Source organism: Vigna angularis, chromosome 3 (genome assembly GCF_016808095.1).
Source record: "Vigna angularis cultivar LongXiaoDou No.4 chromosome 3, ASM1680809v1, whole genome shotgun sequence".
NCBI classification, from domain to species: domain Eukaryota; kingdom Viridiplantae; phylum Streptophyta; class Magnoliopsida; order Fabales; family Fabaceae; genus Vigna; species Vigna angularis.
The window spans coordinates 1232651-1250933 of NC_068972.1; the positions used below are offsets into that span (position 1 = coordinate 1232651).

The window sequence follows — 18283 nt, forward strand, 5'->3', positions numbered from 1 at the left end:
CTTATCTCTTTTAGCCTCTTCGTAGAGGAGCCTCCATTGTTTTCCTTCTTCTAATGCTGAGTTCTTTTCCTCCATTCTCATGGCCAGTTCTTTGCTTGCGGTTAAGAGGTCCTGTTTCAATTGGAATGCATAAACTCTTTCAGCCTTTTGACTTTTGACAATTTCTTCATAGGCCTGTGCTTTTTCTTCTTTATCATTCCTCATATCAACCAAATCATTGCGCGCAGTCTGCAATTCTTTTCCTAACCTATCATTCTTCTCCCTCAGTTTTTTCATCTCTATCTTCAATTGCTTCACCTCATCGCTTTCTAGTTCTTGGGATGGCCCTTCGTTAGCTAGCTGATGAACGATCGGTTTGAAAGGCAATTTGACTTCCTTTACCCTTTCCCAAATCCAGGTGTGATAATTAATTTTGTCGTCCATCACCCCCAATCTTAAATCCTTTTCTGCTCGCATAACATTTTCCCAAGCACTTCTGACTTTCCTCAATATTTCAGTGAAGTGCCCATCCTCATAATAGATGAACAACGTTGTAAGGTATTCCGGCGAGGGTGCCCCTTTCATGGGACGTCCGAATTGCCTTTGAACCAAAATAGGGTTATAATTTATGCAATATCGGGTACCTATGAGGGGTACATTGGAAAATGGGCTACAATAATGGATAGAGGGCTTAGTTTCAAGCCAAGGGAGACGCCATCTTACTTTTCCTCCATTCAAACTGGCAAAGAATTGGGCCCATTCATTCCCTCCTTTGTCTTTGAGCCCCTGGTGTGAAGGATCTTCCGTCGGACGCCTGATATCACCCGACCGCTTACACAGACGCGCAGTCATCCATAGATACAACGCCGATAGACAGCAAAGTATTTTCTTCCCTTTTCTCTCGTGGCAAAAACTCATGGTCCCATAAACATCCGCAAGGACCGCTGTTACGGGATTCTCGGATCTCGTCTTTTTTGCCACGAAAACATCAATAGCGGTATAATCCACAAAGCCCTCTACTTTAGGAAACAACACGATGCCATACACGGTAAGAGCTAACACGTCCATGAAAGTCTCCCAATCTTCCCCCTCTACTAGATAATGCAAGTGCTGCTCCAAAAATCCTTGTGTCAGTCCACGTACTTGATTCCTTGTTACCAACCTGTCTTCAAGTTCTTTGGGATGTAGTTTCATTATGGCAGCAATAGTCGCGATAGAGGCATGATGTTCCAAATGCTGATATGGCGTGGTATCCTCAAGTGGCATTCCCAGAATGTGCTCAAACTCCTCTATAGTTGGTGCTAGCTGAAAATCTTGAAAGGTGAAGCATCTTAGCGGGGAATCATAATACTGTGCGAAGGCTGTGATAGCAGGCGACGACACTTCTACCTCCATCAGACTCAACAGGTTACCATATCTCTTCTTAAAGGTTTGTCTCTTTATGGTTTTTAGCCTTCTGCCCAACTTTATCAGACTTGTCAAGTTTCCACCGTGAGTCTTCAGGTGAGATTTATTTCTTAACATGAGGGACTCAGTATGTTGTGTAGCACCAGATCTTATATCGACTTCCATCTTCGCGATATCAAGTGAATACTGGATGATTTCCCCTAAAATTAGCATGTTACCGAATGATGCATGGTAAAGTGAGGTAAAATAAAATGATTAACAAAAATGCATGCACAACATGAGAATGCAAAAACAATATTATTTATTTATTTTATTTTATTTTTTTTTATTTTTTTTTTTTGAAATAGAATGAACAGTATGAGGGTTAGAGGAATACACATTTCTCCCTTCGTGGCCTATCAAAGGTTGAATGACTAAAGTTCTAAGGCCAAATATATGCACTCACAGGGACGGCTTCCTAATGCTTAAATCAGGCCACCAGAGCTATGGCTCTTTTCACTGTTTCTCCACAACAGTCAGAGTAATCAACTAGGTGTGGAGACACAAATGAAAAGAACAGACTCTGGCTGGGGTTCTCACGATAGCCAAACAGGAAGTACATCCCAGAGTGACACCGCTACACAACCCCTCTATTTCTAAGTTGCGCTCAGACCCGGGTATAGGGCCTCACTCATGATATGCATATGATGTGTGTGTGTGAAGGGAGCATGCAACTGTACACCCCAAACCCTCACCTGCAAAACAACCAGAAAATTCTCAGGCAGATATAACATGTTTTCTACCCTAGGGTTCAATATAATCAAAACAAACACATACAATTATGACAAATATCCAACAAAGATAAAGAAAAAGAAAGGGAAGAAAAACACAAAGAAAAACCATATTAAATTCGCACATCTAATTAAATGGCCTGACTCTCTGGTGTCCCCAGTGGAGTCGCCATCTGTCGCAACCGGAATCGCGACGGGACGACGATCCAATAAAAAGAATAGATTTTGAAAAAGAGATTTTGGAGTCGCCACCATAGTTTATTCTGGAAAACTACGGAAAAACCATAAAATGATAAGGCATGGTCAAATTGAACCAGATTCTTGGTTCGGGAGTCGGTTACGCGTAGGGAAGGTATTAGCACCCCACAACGCCTGCCCTAAGGCAGTACCTTTAACTAAATGTGCGAATGTGGATGTGGTTTTCAAAGTGTTTAACTTTCCCTTAAAATAAAACTCAAAAGAAACAAACAAAATTTTTTAGCTTTTTGGGGCCCGACAAGGATTGACCTTGCTCCTACGTATTCTCATATGAGAAATCAGGGTTACGTAGTTCTTTTGAAACTGTTTGAGAAATTTGTTTGGAAAATTGTTTGAGAATTTGTTTGAGAATTTGTTTGAGAATTTGTTTGAGAATTTTGGGAAGTGAACCTGACAAGGACTGGCCTTGCTCCTACGTATCTCCACTTTTGATGAAGAATCAAGGATCACGTAGTTCTGGCCAGGAATATTGTTTGTAGTTTTGAAAAAGTGAATGTTTTCAGTTTTTGAAGATTTTATATTTTTTTTTGGTATTTTTATTGTGATATTTATATTTTTTGCGTAATGAATACTAGGCTGATGCGTACGATCGCACGAGCACTCATACGGCTTTCTTTCTCTTATTGTTTTGCGTAATGAGTACTAGGCTGATGCGTACGATCGCACGAGCACTCACACGGCTTTTTCCTCTTATTGTTTTGCGTAATGAGTACTAGGCTGATGCGTACGATCGCACGAGCACTCACACGGCTTTTATTTATTTTATATTTGGGCAATAAGTACTAGGCTGATGCGTACGATCGCACGAGTACTCATACCGATGTTTATTACATTAAATGTTTTTTTTAAAGTTTTATATATTTTTTATTATTTACAATTTTTTTATAATTTTTATAAAAAACAACCTAAACAAGTTACTATACATAAATAAAATAAAGGGGTGAGGGTTACTGTAGAAGGAGTTACATGCAATAAAACCAACTAATAATAAAAAAAAGGGCCCACTAGGAGTAGGGGTACATAGATAAAAACCAGGGGTGCGTGCGGAGTAAGATTGGGACTCCTTTAGTTTGGGCCGAAACCTTCTGGATCTGTATCCGCCAGGGGTGTCAAGATAAAACTGGAGGTGCATTGAGTATCTAGTTGTTCGGCCCAATTGCTTTTTTATATTTGTTTGCAGAAATTGATGGGTTTAAACCCAAATGGAAGGAGGTGTAAAGATGAAAACCGGGGACGCAAAGGAAAAATGGCCCCTTTTTTTTATTTCATTTTATTTTTCTTTGTTTTTTTTTTTATTTTTGTTTTTTAGAGAAAGAGTTGGGTTAAAAAAAGAAAAAAGAAACGGCCCAAGGTCCTTTAGCTCAAGAAACCCTTAGGGGTTTCTCCCATTCTCTTCTCATTATACCGATTCACTTCTTCTTCTCTGAGCAAAAGGGAGCCAAAGGCGCTCACCTCAAACGGCCACCACAATCCAAGGCATCGCCAGAGGCAACTGTCGCCGGAGTCAACGCCGACCGCGGCGCCTCTACCTTCTCTCTCTCGTCTTTCAAACGCCAGCAATCCAAGGATGGGGTGTGTGACATCCCAAAAATACAGTCATAACTATAAATTTAGAAAATCACATATAATAATAATTCAAACAGTTTTCCACTAGAAAATTGAAAATTTTAAAACTTTCAAACGAACAAACGCGCAAGGACGAACGTCCTTGAGTACAAAACCAACATAACGGACAAATGTGCAAAAGCCGCACGTCACACATAAGAATTACAATAAGAAGTCGAACGTACAAGAAACCTGGCCGAACGGTTTACAGAAACAATTATCGAACGGCCGGAACCAATTTAAATGAAAACTAGAGATGGTCGAACGACCACTCATTTCAACAACTAACTAGCCGAGCGTCTCACTGCTCGGTCTTCACTTCAACATCAACCAGGTTCTCTTCATTCAGCGCCTCTTTCAAACGCTCGTCTCCCTCTGCTCACATCCACACGGATGATCATCGCAATGACAAGACGGACGTACAAGGACAAAGGACAACACAAGGAAAACGAAAGGGTAAGCTTACGTAATTTAACTCATGCATCAACATATAAGTTCCAGTCAACAGTTTATTCCACACATACATAGCAACATACGCATTCATCATACATCACATAATTTAACGCACGTACAAAATAAAACTCAACACGACTGACTGTCCGGACTGTATGAAATCTGCGTAGTTACAGGCGTTCACGCACCCGGGTGGTGTAGTAACTGGCATCCTCATCAGCTGCCACCCGAGGTTAGTACGTCCGTCCAAAGTACCTCTAAGGACAACGACCTCCTGCCGTTCCCACACATGACGTGCGCCCTCTACTTGAGGACAAGCACTCACGGAACATCAGGATCGAACAGCCAGCATTAACTTCCCACAGTCATACTTTACAAATCTCAATAATCAAATTCTGAGTCGTTCCTCCGTGGAATGCTCATTTAATCATTCATACTTTCATCATAAACCACTTATAACCATACACTTTCATCGCTTTGAATCACATACCCTTTCACTGTAATGCCAACAATGATAATGCATACATACACTCTTAAAGCCACGTAGAATAATCAATTAAAATAGTATACTGGCATGAATAAAACATCAATCGAACACTTAATGAGTAAACCACAAACACTCTGACTTACACAGACCGAATGTTATAAGCTCTAGAAGAACACTAGTACATCACGAGTACAACAGAGATCATGATTTAGATGTTGAGGAAACATTTAGATATTTGTGAGGAAAGAACCTGACAAGGCATTGCCTTGCTCCTACGTATCTCCATTTTCGGTGGAGAATCAAGGCCTACGTAGTTCTGGCTTAGATTCTTTAAATGATGATGTGATGTTTTTGTGATTTTTATGATTTTAAGAAAGAATAAAGAGAGCCAAAAATAGATATTTACACAACATAAGATAAAAAGATAAAGTTAACATAAGACCCAATTCTATTTATTTTTGCTTATGCTATATAAAAAAAAACGAAATGACTAAAGCACAAAATCTTATTCAGAGCTTTAAAAAAAAAGGCTAAGAGGCCCAAGCTTTTTATTTTCATTTTACTGTACACAAAAAGGTACAAGCCCAAACATTTATTTTATTTTCTTCCTAAAACTATGGATTGGGCTGACACCTAAATTTGTTTCAGCAAAGTTGCTCTCCTCATTGGAGGAAGCAAGAGACGTTGGCAGAAGCAGAGAAGCGTTGCTCCCATTCACTCCCTCGACGGCCATGTAAGAGAGATTCTCATCCATCCTTAAGCTCTGGCGGCGACGGCAGCAAGCGCGGCGGCAGGTTGGTCCGCGATGGAGGGTTGCGATGGCGCGATTGGAATCTAGAGAGAGTGGCGGTGGCTAGAGCTTCTCGGTTGTGGTGGCGGATAAGGGTCGCACGACGAAGAGGGTGGCTCGCGATGGTGAATATGGGTTCGATTGGAATGTGACTGGCTCGCGGAGGCCAGACCGAAGAGAAGCCAAGGTCTCCTGCGGGTTCCGGTGTTGAGAAGGTGCGGCTGGGGTCGATGCAGAGATCCGGTGATGATTCACGGCTCTGTCCAACAGCGAGGGTGTGGGCTTCGCGAGGAAGGAGGAGAGCACGATGGTGTTGAGGTGGTGCCGGTGAGTGTGAAGAAGGCTCGCGGTGGCTGAGATGATGGCTGTTGCAGATTCGAGAGTGGTTTGCAGTGATCTGAAGGTGGTTCAGATGGAAAAGAGGTTGGGTTGATCGATGCTGAAGGCGATGCCGTCGCAGAGGACGGGGAGAGGCAACAATGGGAGGATGGCTGGGGGAAGCTCACGGAAGCAGCGAGGTGAAGACATGGACGATCCGAGAGCTCACACTGCTCAGTAGTTGCCATGATGGAAAGCAGGTGGTAGTATTGGGTTTGTTTGACGATGAAGGCGGTGGAGAACTCACAATCTAGTGCACATGGTGAGAAAAATATCCATGGCTTGGAGAGTGTTTCATCACAGAGAACGGTGAGAGGACCGTGGCGATAGTTAGGCATAACAGGGATGAGCGCGGGGTCTACAGATGGGTGGAGAGATTGTGAAGTGATGGAAGCGGTTGACGTCGGCGAGACTAAGAGGTTTCGTGTGAAGTGTAATGGTGATGGGGATGGTTACAGTGGAACGTAAATTAACATGATAGAGGAAATCGATAACAAGGGTGATGACAGGAATATAGTATCAAAGTTGATAACAACATCAACATAATACGGAACCTTTGATATGCAGTCAATATCATATATTTCAACAATGAAAACAACGATAAATACACACCTCTTGGAGCTTCTTCTAATCCTTTCGTTCCAGATTTCTTCCTCTTCTTTTCTCCTCCCCCTTCCTTTCCAGTAGCTTCCTATCCCTCGTATTGATCTCCTCCCCGTTTATTGTCTAACACACGTGAACTCCTACCTAAAATTCCACTCACTTTGTCTTTTCCCTAAAACAATGCTCCGTGATCAAAAGTGAGTAAAATGATGATAATTGTGCACCGAGTGGCTTCACGACGAAGGTGGGATACAGTTGGAGAAGGGTTGAAATAAAAATGATTTTGATGACTCAGAGATGGTGCAAGCACGAAAAATGGTCAAAGATTATGGCTGGAAAGTGGAATTTATTTTATTTTATTTAAAATAAAGTTACAGAATTGGGTATTAGAATAACTTGGTTCTTACAGGGTGGCCCTGCCCGCGAGCTGTCGCCTCTGCCAAGCTGACCACCGTCAATCTGTTGCCAGCTCACCCGCGCCACTGCACGTCGCCGTTAAGCCATCGTGCCGCTACACCAGCCACCGCGACCCAGCCACCGCGACCCAGCCACCGCGAACCAGCTTTTACGATCTCGGCGTTAGCGGCAAATCCCAAATGCCACCGGATCCGTTCCCAACCGCGACGCCGTCAGCCTTGGAAGCCGCCGTCGATGGGCTCTCCTATTCTCTATTTTCTATTGCCGCCGTTGCCAAAGGCCGGAGCCGCCGTTTGATACTCTCGAAGATCCGTTTGCGGTTGTTAACCCGTGGGTTTGATCGATTCTTTTCTTGTGGCTGATTTCCTTTTCCTAGTAACGTGTCTCCCTTTTTTAGTAACTCCTCCTCTGTTCTTTTTTCGTTTTTTTTTTTTTTTGTGGTGGATGAAGATTAAGATAGTGGACGTTGGCTGTGAGGTTAAGGTGCTGGATATGGACTGGGAGCTGGAATGAAGTTGGTCCCGAGGTGGTGTAAGGATGAAGAAGTTGATGCGGAATGATGAGGGAAAGGACGATGGTGAGGGGTTCTATGGGATGGTTCTTTTAGGAGCAGAGTGAGGTCGAACTGGAAGTTTGAGCTGGATTTTGATGAGTGAAAAGGAAGCACTGGAAAATAGAAGGATTCTCTGTATCTGTGGAGTGATCAAAAGCCCAAAAAAGATGTTTTCCTGCGCCCCCTTTTCCCTCTGCTGCTTGCTTTCTTTTATAGCCAAATCTCAGAACCCGTGAGCCTCCCAATCTGTTCAGAATTCTTCCCGTGATCCTCTTTTCTTTGCATGCTGAGCTACAGTTTTTTGGCCGTGAGAAAATAGGGTGAGGGCCCCTCAATCTTGTCTTCTTCTTCATACGGTGGACACCCTGTGCGTGTGGTTGCTTCCTCTTCTGTGCATGCTGGATGGTGATGCTGGAGATGGTGGAAGGGAATTGGAGATCCGAGGGGTATCAATGAAAATGGATTATGATTCTCCTGAGGATGAGGATCCGGGTTCTTAGGGATCCAGTGGAGGTGCTACATAGTGGCAGATGAGTGAAGTGGTCACGGTGTCTGGCAGTGGTCAGAGGTGGTGAGTGGAGCCCTTAGTGGAAGGTTGGTTGGTGGGAATGTTAATGGAAGATCGTGGGAATCAAGGGGGAATAATTAAGGGTAGGTGAGGGGAAAGAACTGGACGAGCGGCAGAGGATGGAGAACAACCAGGAGTGATCAGTACGAGCGGTAGGGGAGATTACCTGGACGAGCGTTCAAAACCGAACGTAGGAAATACGAACGCTGGAGGAGACCGAACGTTCAAAACAGAAACCGAGCGTTCAAGTGATGACCGAACGCTCATAAGACAAAATAAACCGAACGCACATGGAGGACGAACACTTTCTCAAGACCGAACGTTCACTAAGAATAATCATTACCGAACGTTGAGTCACAGCGTAAAAAAAAAATCGATTATTTAAAGTAATAATCGATTATCTTAAGTCACAGCGTAAAAAAAAAAAAAAAAAAAAAAAAAAAAAAAAAAAAAAAACTTTTTTGAGTCTGTTTTTAAAAGGGGATTATTACATTCAAGGGAATATATATGAGTTTGTTAGATATCTTGTTTTTATCTCTATTATGGATTAATTAATATTGTTTGTACTTCTTAATTAGAGTTGAATTTCTGTTTTTCTTATATTCCATGAGGAATTCTGTTCTTTCATGTTATGAAATTTCAATTTTATTTCTGTTTTGAAATGCATCAATTCTTTTGTTGAGGGGGAGAAAAATTTGAGGGGGAGTTTTTCCACTTTTTTACTTTTTGCTTATGATCAAAAAGGGGGAGAAAACTTCTAATTTTAGTAGTGCAATTATTACTAACATGTTTGTAAGTATGGAATCTGTGCAGGAAATTAGAAATGCTTTTAACAAATTGAATTTTTGATCATCATCAAAAAGGGGGAGATTGTTACCAATAAGGAGTATTGGTAAATCTTGAAGAAATTTGTTTTGATGATGCTGCAAGAAGTTTTAGTTGAAGAAGATATTAGAATTAGTTAAAAGCAATTTGTAGAAATTAAATGTAGTAGGAAATTCTTGTAAACTTTGTAAACTTGCATTTTTAACTGCAATAATCTATTATGGAATGACAATAATCGATTATCACAGAGTCATACAGGAATAATCGATTATCACATCATATAATCGATTATTACATTTTGAAAACCCTGTAACGGACTTTAATAATCGATTATCACTTTTGATAATCGATTATCTGTGGCAGTTATAATTCATCTTTGCGAATTCAGAATAGTGAGCTATATAAGGTTCTTCCAAAACTCTAAGAAGAACACTGAGCTTTTTGAGAATACAGTTTGTCTGAGGAAGTTCTAAAAAGCTAGTTCAAGTGCTTTGCCTGGTCTCGTGAATAGGAGAAGCTCGCGTTTCGTGTGTCGATAGTCGGAGCGGTTCTCTTCGAGTTGGCAAGGTGGTCATCTTCCGGTTCGTTCGTCGAAGGAAGGTTTTATCTCTCTGTTTTTTTTTTATTCACTCTTATTGTAATTGGTGAAACTGATTTTAGTGAAAACGTTAATCACTTTTTATAGTGATTAACAACTGGACGTAGATTCTTTTGAATCGAACCAGGATAAAAATCCAGTGTATCAATTTTTCTACTCCCTACTCTTTTTATTGTTTTATGCACATCAACTGTTTGATAAATTTTCTCTAAGAAAATTGTTTTTCTAAAACGGACCATCGAAACTTGATTTGTGACCGTAACACGCTTTCAAAATATTTTATTCCGCTGCGCGACTCTATAACGGTACCGATTGTTCCAACATATACAAGGTAAATCCACGCACACGACTCATCCGGATTTGTATAACTGTCGAACCAACAGTCGTCTTTGCACTTGCATAGTTCTGCTGGCACTTCCCAACACTATGCAAGGTAAATCCCCAACTTGCCTATATCTGCCATTAAAGGCTATAGACGAGGACCTCCCTCTACTCTCACCACTAACACTATTCTTCTCTATATGAGCATGAACAATGCTTTAAGTGTAGGGATAGACAGACCGATCCTAGGTTCACTACAGTTATACCGAACAACCACAATGCCACATAACCACTTATAGTCATCTCTCCGTGAGATGCCTACTTCATACTCACATACCTCATTTACATTTACAATTGTATCATATTTCATACATTCTCATTCCACATACATCACATCACATTTATACATTTCAAATATTTGCACACTTAATCCAACCCAAGAGCAAAGGAACTTAGAATCCAACCCATTTGTAGTATACTAATTAAACAAGTACTATTCATCGAACACTGTGGAACGAACGCTACTGGACGAACGCCATTTTCCAAACACCAGGCCGAACACTATTTGGACGAACGTCATTTTCCAAACACCAGGCCGAACACTATTTGGACGAACGTCATCTAAACGATCTGGACGAACGCTGTCTGTCAACAGCTACACTGCCGAACGCTATACTATTTGAACGGACGCTATGAGATCCAACGGCATCATCCCGAACGCTAAAACCGAGCACTTATGCTGAACGCTAAATCTCCAAACGCTAAAAGACAGAATACTATTTGGTCGAACGCCATTGAACGAACGTTAAGATCGAGCACTCAGTCTTAACGGTAAAACAACGAATTCTGTTAAACTGAATACTATCATCCGGACACTATTTGGACGATCACTCAAAGATCAAACCTCACTAATATCGAACGCTAAGTTTTGACGAGCACTACCTGCGGTCAAACATCATAGAGGACGAACGTTCTCTATGGACAATCAATAACAGTATGAACCTCCTCAAAATCGAACGTTTACTAATTCATAATATGACTGAACACTTTAGATTAAAGCCTAATACTATCTGATCAAGATCGAACCCTCAAGATCCAAACTTAAGACTATCCAATGAAGACCGAACGCTCAACATTTCCTACTCAATAATACTAAGTTAAGAACGAACGCTCGTACTCACTAATACACCAAGGCCGATCATTAAAGATTTCAAATTTATAATATCCAATTATGGCCGAACGCTTACAATCACGATTATCCATGAACGAACGCTTATGATCCAAACTTAGAATCCAAATTAAGATCGAACGCTCACAAGCGAGAATACCTCATCAAAACCGAACGCTCAACAGAAACAAGAACGAACGCTAAAGATTTAATCCTTATAATATTAAAGTTATGGTCGAACGCTAAAATCCATAATACACCCAACCGAACGTTCAAGATTTTAAACCTATGAATATCAGATTTAAGGCCGAACGCTAGAATCTCTATTACACGAAAACGATCGCCGAACACTCACTAAGCAAGCCCAGAACGAACGCTGACGCTCGTTACTGGAGGATACAAAACCGAGCGGTCGCTTATACCTATGGACGTTCGCTATCTAAGGTCAAGCAACATCAAGACCGAACGCTCGCTGACTGAAGACCAACAACATCAACACCGAACGCTCATAATACCTATGGACGCTCGCTATCTGCCAACACTGTATTATTAGGACGAACGCTACGAGATCCAATACAATCAGGCCGAATACTATTTAAATACCTTCTGGACGAACGCACATAGATCAATTACTACGAGAGGAAATAGGTAAACACCTTTTGGACGAACGCTCAATATAATGTTTAAGGACGAACGCGAACGCTCGTAACACCAAAACCGAACGCGCATACTATTTGGCCGACCACTAATTGGTCGAGCCATTTGGAACGAAGGCGCGATTCTGCAGAATTCTGCAGAATCGAACTGAGATTTCCAGAAACCCAGAATTTCCCAATTTTCATCCCCTTCTTCCCAGATTTACATCAAATACAACATATTTCAACAATCAAACAAAAGATCTAACTCCCCTTACCTCTTGAAGACTTCCTTGGATCTTAGAAATGCAGTGTCTGGATCTCCTTCCAACTCCAAAAGCTCTCCACTTCAACTCTCCCAGATCTGCAGCAAGCCTCTTCACACCTCCAGAAATTCAGAACCAGCATCCAACACCCTTCTTGAATCTATGTCTCCCAAGACTTGCAGCACAAGGCTTCTTTGCAACTCCAGCAACTCTGAACTTTACCTCTCTCACAAATTTGCAGCCAGTATTTTACTCCCCCCGTGCAGAACCCCTTACCCCCTTTTATCACCTATGCACAAAGCTTGTTGAATGGTGCCAAAATGAGAGCAAAACCCGGACGTGCTGCTCCCCATCTTCCAAATAAAACAAAATCCTCCTCTTTCTATGGCAACTGGTGCTTCCCAGCACTAATTGCTTCCCCCCTATTTTTAAATTAATAAAAAAATAGGTCCTTACATTACAGCTTGTTTATATTTGATCTTTTTATTTATATTTATCCCGATATTTTAAAGTTACTTGACATAATAAAATAAAAGAAAAATATATATTGAAGTAATTGTCCTAAAATTGTCCATATCATACTAAATATAATTGTTGTCCCTCCACATTCTTCTTCTCGAATTGACTTTAAATTTTTAATATGTAGAACGAGTAAACATATACCTATAACACATTGTTATACAATAAACTCAAAATGAACAAAAAATTAAGGATGTGTTTGGACATTCAGTGAAATGATACTAAAAATGAAAAGGACAAATAGAAATTAGATATGACAAATAAAATTGTTTTTATGAGTATTGTTTGAATTCATTTCCATTTCGATATAAAATCTCTTATTGATTAGGTGCGAGTATAGATATGAATAATACTCAATTTTTTAATTAAGTATGAAAAAAAGGATGAATATAATAAATTATGAGTACTTTAATAACTTAAATAGGGATAAGTATGAGTACTGAGATGAGCATTGAAAAAGATATATTTATATGAAAGAGATTATTTTTCGTTTAGTTTTGTAATTTTTTTCTTTTATTACACATTTATTTCTCTCATTTCTTATATTTGTTTAGTTTGTTTTATATTAATAAAATTCACTCGTATATACAAGGTTTTTATTCTTTTATCACAACTTTCATTATATATATATATATATATATATATATATATATATATATATATATATATATATATATATATATATATATTTATACAGTTATGTTTAAAGAGTGTATTGCCAATTTTAGATTCGATTATTTATATTTCTATTAATATTTTTATTTATTATTATTTTTTAGATATAAAAATATTTGAATCTCAGTTTCAAATTCAATTAATTAAACATTTTATTTATTAAATAATATAAAAAAAAACTCATTTTTTTAATCCTCTTAAATCTCTAATTTTTATTTTATTTGAAAAACTTTTACTTTACTAAAATAATTTCCATTATCTTTCAACCTTTAACTACTTTAATTCTTTTCAACTTACAAAATACTTTCCATCCCATACATATATTTTTCTTCAACATTTGTTTAATGCTTATCACATTGGGTTTTTTTTTAAATATAGGCAAATTTAAACAAAAAATTTACGAATCTAGGCAAAAAATTTTGAAATTACAGATCTAGACAAGTCGTGAAAGACCCAGACGACTTCAAATGAATAAGTCGCGCCACTTGCATGAACAGTAGTTAAAAGTAAAGTCATGCATCCAAAAATGATTTTAAGACATGGTAATCGATTATCAGATCTTGTAATCAATTACCACACATCTTTTCATTATAAATTAATAAAAATATTGAAATTGTAGGGGTTGAAGTCGTGCACCCCACACTTTTACTTTTTTTATTTTTTAATTTCTTTATTAATTAAAAAAGTTTATAATTTATAAATAATATTTTAAATGTATTTAAAATAATGTAAATTATATCTAATTAACAATTAAAGTTTTTATATTATTAAATAAATAAATTTCATAGTTTTAATTATTATTGTAATTAAATTAAACTTCTTATAAAGTGTTTTCAATTACACAATTACAATAATTATGATTATAAATTATTTAATTAAAATTTTTTATAAGAAGTTTAATTTAATTATAAAAGTAATTAAAATTATAAAATTTATTTATTTAATAATATCAAAAAAATTTAATTATTAATTAGATATAATTTTCATTATTTTAAATATATTTAAATATATTAGTTACAAATTATAAATCATTTTAATTAATAAAGAAATAAAAAAATAGAAAAGTAAAAATGTGGGGTACACTATAGAAATCGTTAACCCCTACCATTTCAATATTTTTATTAATTTCTAATAAAAATATGTGTGATAATCAATTACAATAATAAGTATTATGTTTTAAAATCGTTTTTAAATGCACGATTTCATCTTTAATCATGTGTTAGGATGAACTGGTGCGAGAGAGACTTTTGTATACTTACAAAATCCTGTATAATTTTAAATTTTTTTCTCTAAATCCATAATTTTTATTTTAAATTTGCCTATATACTTACAAAAGCCTATTACATTGTTTTTAGGATAGACATGTAATCATTTTTCTCTTTTTGACGTCAAAGATGTACATAGAAAATGAGCCCCATTGCCATGTCTAATAGGAATGTAATGCAAATGTCAATTGGAGTAGTTCGTGCGAAAGAGTGTTAATGGCCGTCGCAACCCAGAAACTCAAAATCCCTTCTTTTTTCTCTGTAATCGCCAAACTCTCATATTCGACATCACCCCATAACAATCTTCATTATGATTCTTCTGTGGCCGACAACCTCGTCTCCGTCTTCACCCAACAACCCAACGCCGCCGGGCCCGAACTCAACCTCTTCGCTCCCATCCTCACGCCTCCCCTTGTCGAGTCCGTCCTCACGCGCCTCCCCACTTGGAAACTCGCCCTCTCCTTCTTCCAATGGGCCTCCGATCAACACCAGTATGGCTACCGCCATAATTGTTACACCTACAATACCATCGCCTCTATCTTCTCCCGCTCCCGCCAAACCACCCATCTCAAAACGGTCGTCAAACATCTCGTGGAGTCCGCTCCTTGTTCCTTCACGCCCGGTGCCTTGGGCTTCCTCATTAGGTGTTTGGGCGAAGTGGGCCTTGCGCAGGAGGCCCACCACCTGTTCGATGAAATGCGGGTGAAGGGTCTTTGCGTTCCCAATGTTTACTGCTACAACTGCTTGTTGGAGGCTCTGTCCAAGGCCGGGGAGGTTGATTTGGTGGAGGCTAGGTTGGAGGAGATGAAGGGGTTTGGATGGGAATTTGATAAGTTCACGCTGACGCCTGTCGTGCAAGCTTATTGCAAAGCTCGCAGGTTTGATCAGGCTCTGAGGGTTTATGATGGGATGAAGGAAAAGGGTTTGATTGATGCGCGTGTTTGCTCTATGCTGGCATTGTCGTTTTCCAAGTGGGGGGATGTGGATAAAGCGTTTGAGTTGGTGGAGAGGATGGATGGACAGGGGGTGAGGCTAAGTGAGAAGACTTTCTGTGTTTTGATTCATGGGTTTGTCAAGGAGGATCGGGTTGATAGGGCCCTTCAGTTGTTTGAGAAAATGTGTCGGGTTGGCTTCACTCCTCCTGTTTCATTATTTGATGTTCTCATTGGAGGACTGTGTAAGAGTAATGATGCTCAGAGAGCTCTGAGCTTGCTTTCGGAGATGAAGCAGTTTGGGGTTGCCCCAGATGTTGGAATCTTTACGAAGTTGATATCGGCTTTTCCAGACAGAAGTGTGATTACCAAGTTGCTCGAAGAGGTTCTGGAAGATAAAGAGGAGAAAATTCTCGTTTTGATTTACAATGCTGTTTTGACTTGTTATGTTAACGAGGAACAGGTGGATGAAGCCTGCCGCCTTCTTCAGATGATGATTCAGAGCAAATTCAGTGATGTCCAGATGGATGATTTCTTCAAGGACAAGAGATTGGTTTTCCCAAATGCTGCTTCCTTTAGCATCGTGATTGATGGCTTACTCACAAATGGTCAGTTGGACCTCGCTCTAAGTCTTTTCAATGACCTTAAACAATTTGTTGGTAGGCCAAGCGTTTTGATTTACAACAATCTGATCAATGGTCTCTGCGATTCTGATAGATTGGACGAGAGCCGTGAGCTGTTGAGAGACATGAAAGAATCAGAAATTGAACCAACTCATTTCACTTACAACTCAATTTATGGATGCCTGTGTAAAAGAAAGGATGTCGTAGGAGCGATCGATATGTTGAAAGTGATGCGTGCTTGTGGGCATGAACCGTGGATAAAAAATTCCACCCTTCTTGTGAAAGAACTGTGTGATCGTGGCCGGGCTGTAGAAGCATGCGATTTTCTTGACAGCATGGTTCAGCTAGGTTTCCTTCCTGACATAGTTTCCTATTCTGCAGCAATGGGGGGTTTGATCAAGATTCAAGAAGTGGACCGAGCATTGAACTTGCTCAGGGATTTGTGTTCTCGTGGCCATTGTCCTGATGTGGTGGCTTTTAACATAGTGATCAGAGGGCTCTGCAAGGTCAACCGAGTTGCAGAAGCTGAAAAATTGTTGGATGAGATTGTTGTGAAGGGTCTCTGTCCCTCAGTTGTGACTTACAGTCTGCTTATAGATAGTTGGAGCAAAAGTGGTTCTGTTGATAGGGCGATGTCTCTTCTGTCGAAAATGTCTGAAGAAGACAGGGAGCCCAATGTCGTCACTTACTCAACTTTGGTGGATGGGTTTTGCAGAGAAGAAAGGCCTGATGATGCACTCTTGGTTTGGAAAGAGATGGAAAGAAAAGGTTGTTCTCCTAATCGAGTTGCTTTTATGGCACTTATTTATGGTCTTTGCATTTGCAAGAGGCCATCTGCTGCACTCCATTATTTACGCGAGATGGAACAGAAAGAAATGAAGCCCGACTCGTTCATTTATATTGCATTGCTCAGTGCTTTTCTGTCTGATATGGACTTGGCCTCTGCATTTGAGATTTTTAAGGAGATGGTTTATTCAGGATTTTTCCCAGAATCCCATGATAAAAGTTACCCCGTTGTGATGGATGCAATAGACAAATTTTCCAAGGATCACAGAACATCCTCTGGTATGAAAGTTTTAAGTGAAGAGGGCAAACTTCCTACGCATTGCTTGATAAACGTCGGATTATAAAGGTTAATCAAATTGTTTATGCCACTGCCAAAGGAAGTAGATGTTACATCGGACAAGTAAAAATTGAAGCATTTGAAAAGAAACAAATGTACATAAAAAGAAACGTATGTGACTCTCAGATAATTTGCCTACAAAAAGAACTTGAGCTCCGGAATTTTCAAAGATACACGTTACTTGATTTGGATCCTAAGAGAATATGTAAGACCCTTGTAAACTCAAAATTTTACTAAGTTGTAAAAATTTCAAGTTGTAGGGTAAAATAGAATGCTGTCAAAATTTGACATGGTTTACTATTTTATGTATAACTTTTTATACAATTAATATTTTGGGTTGATTCTTTTTCCATTAGAAAGTAGACTCAAAGAGCTTCGATTTGAGTGCTCATACGTTTTTTTTCAACATCGGGAAGGGCCTCAACCAAATCAAACAAGTCACGAAAAACGTTATTTTGAGTTTTCTGCTGGTTAATCGATTAACTGCTGTAGTTAATCGATTAGTACAGAGAAAATTCGTGTTTTAGCCTCTGGACTCGAGTTAATCGATTAGCACTTGAGTTAATCGATTAGCTACGTCAGTTATGGAAACATAACAGCCTGGAACACGTTTTTTTTGAGCGTGCAAGGTTGGGGAATCTTCCCACAAACCATTCTTTCCGGATTTTGGGGCTGGAAAATGGATTAGGATGGCCAGATGTTGGTCTTTTATTGCTAAATTACAATATCTTGGGTCCTTGCTTGTCTTGGAGCCATTTCTTTAAATCCAAATCAGACTTGGAAGTTTGGGGAGAGTGGAGAGCTTTTTGGTGTGAGGAGAACGAAACTCTAAGTGTGCAGAGGTGTTGGAGCTTGCTTGGTCTACCAAGGAAGGGAAGAGTTACTCTCTTGGAAGAAGAAGTTAAGATCTTCAAGAGGTAAGGGGAGCTAATCTATGTATTTTACTTTGTGGAAAATTTGTATGAATTGGATGAAATGTTTTAAGCATATGGAGATGATGTTAGATTGATCCTTGATCTTTGGTTTTCTGTTTGAATCTATGGACTTGTTATTATCAATATGATA

General features: G+C 39.3%; 1 protein-coding gene across 1 annotated transcript; it reads left to right on the top strand.

Moving 5' to 3' along the window:
• Positions 1-14645: 14645 nt before the first annotated feature.
• LOC108324821 (putative pentatricopeptide repeat-containing protein At5g08310, mitochondrial) lies at positions 14646-17557 on the top strand. The gene has a single exon (XM_017557749.2). It carries the CDS (start codon positions 14757-14759, stop codon positions 17223-17225), a length of 2469 nt encoding a protein of 822 aa, XP_017413238.2. The 5' UTR covers positions 14646-14756; the 3' UTR covers positions 17226-17557.
• Positions 17558-18283: the final 726 nt, after the last annotated feature.

What these genes read in the sequence shown, in the direction of transcription:
- LOC108324821 (XM_017557749.2), top strand. Translation starts at nt 14,757, where the DNA reads ATGGCCGTCGCAACCCAGAAACTCAAAATCCCTTCTTTTTTCTCTGTA.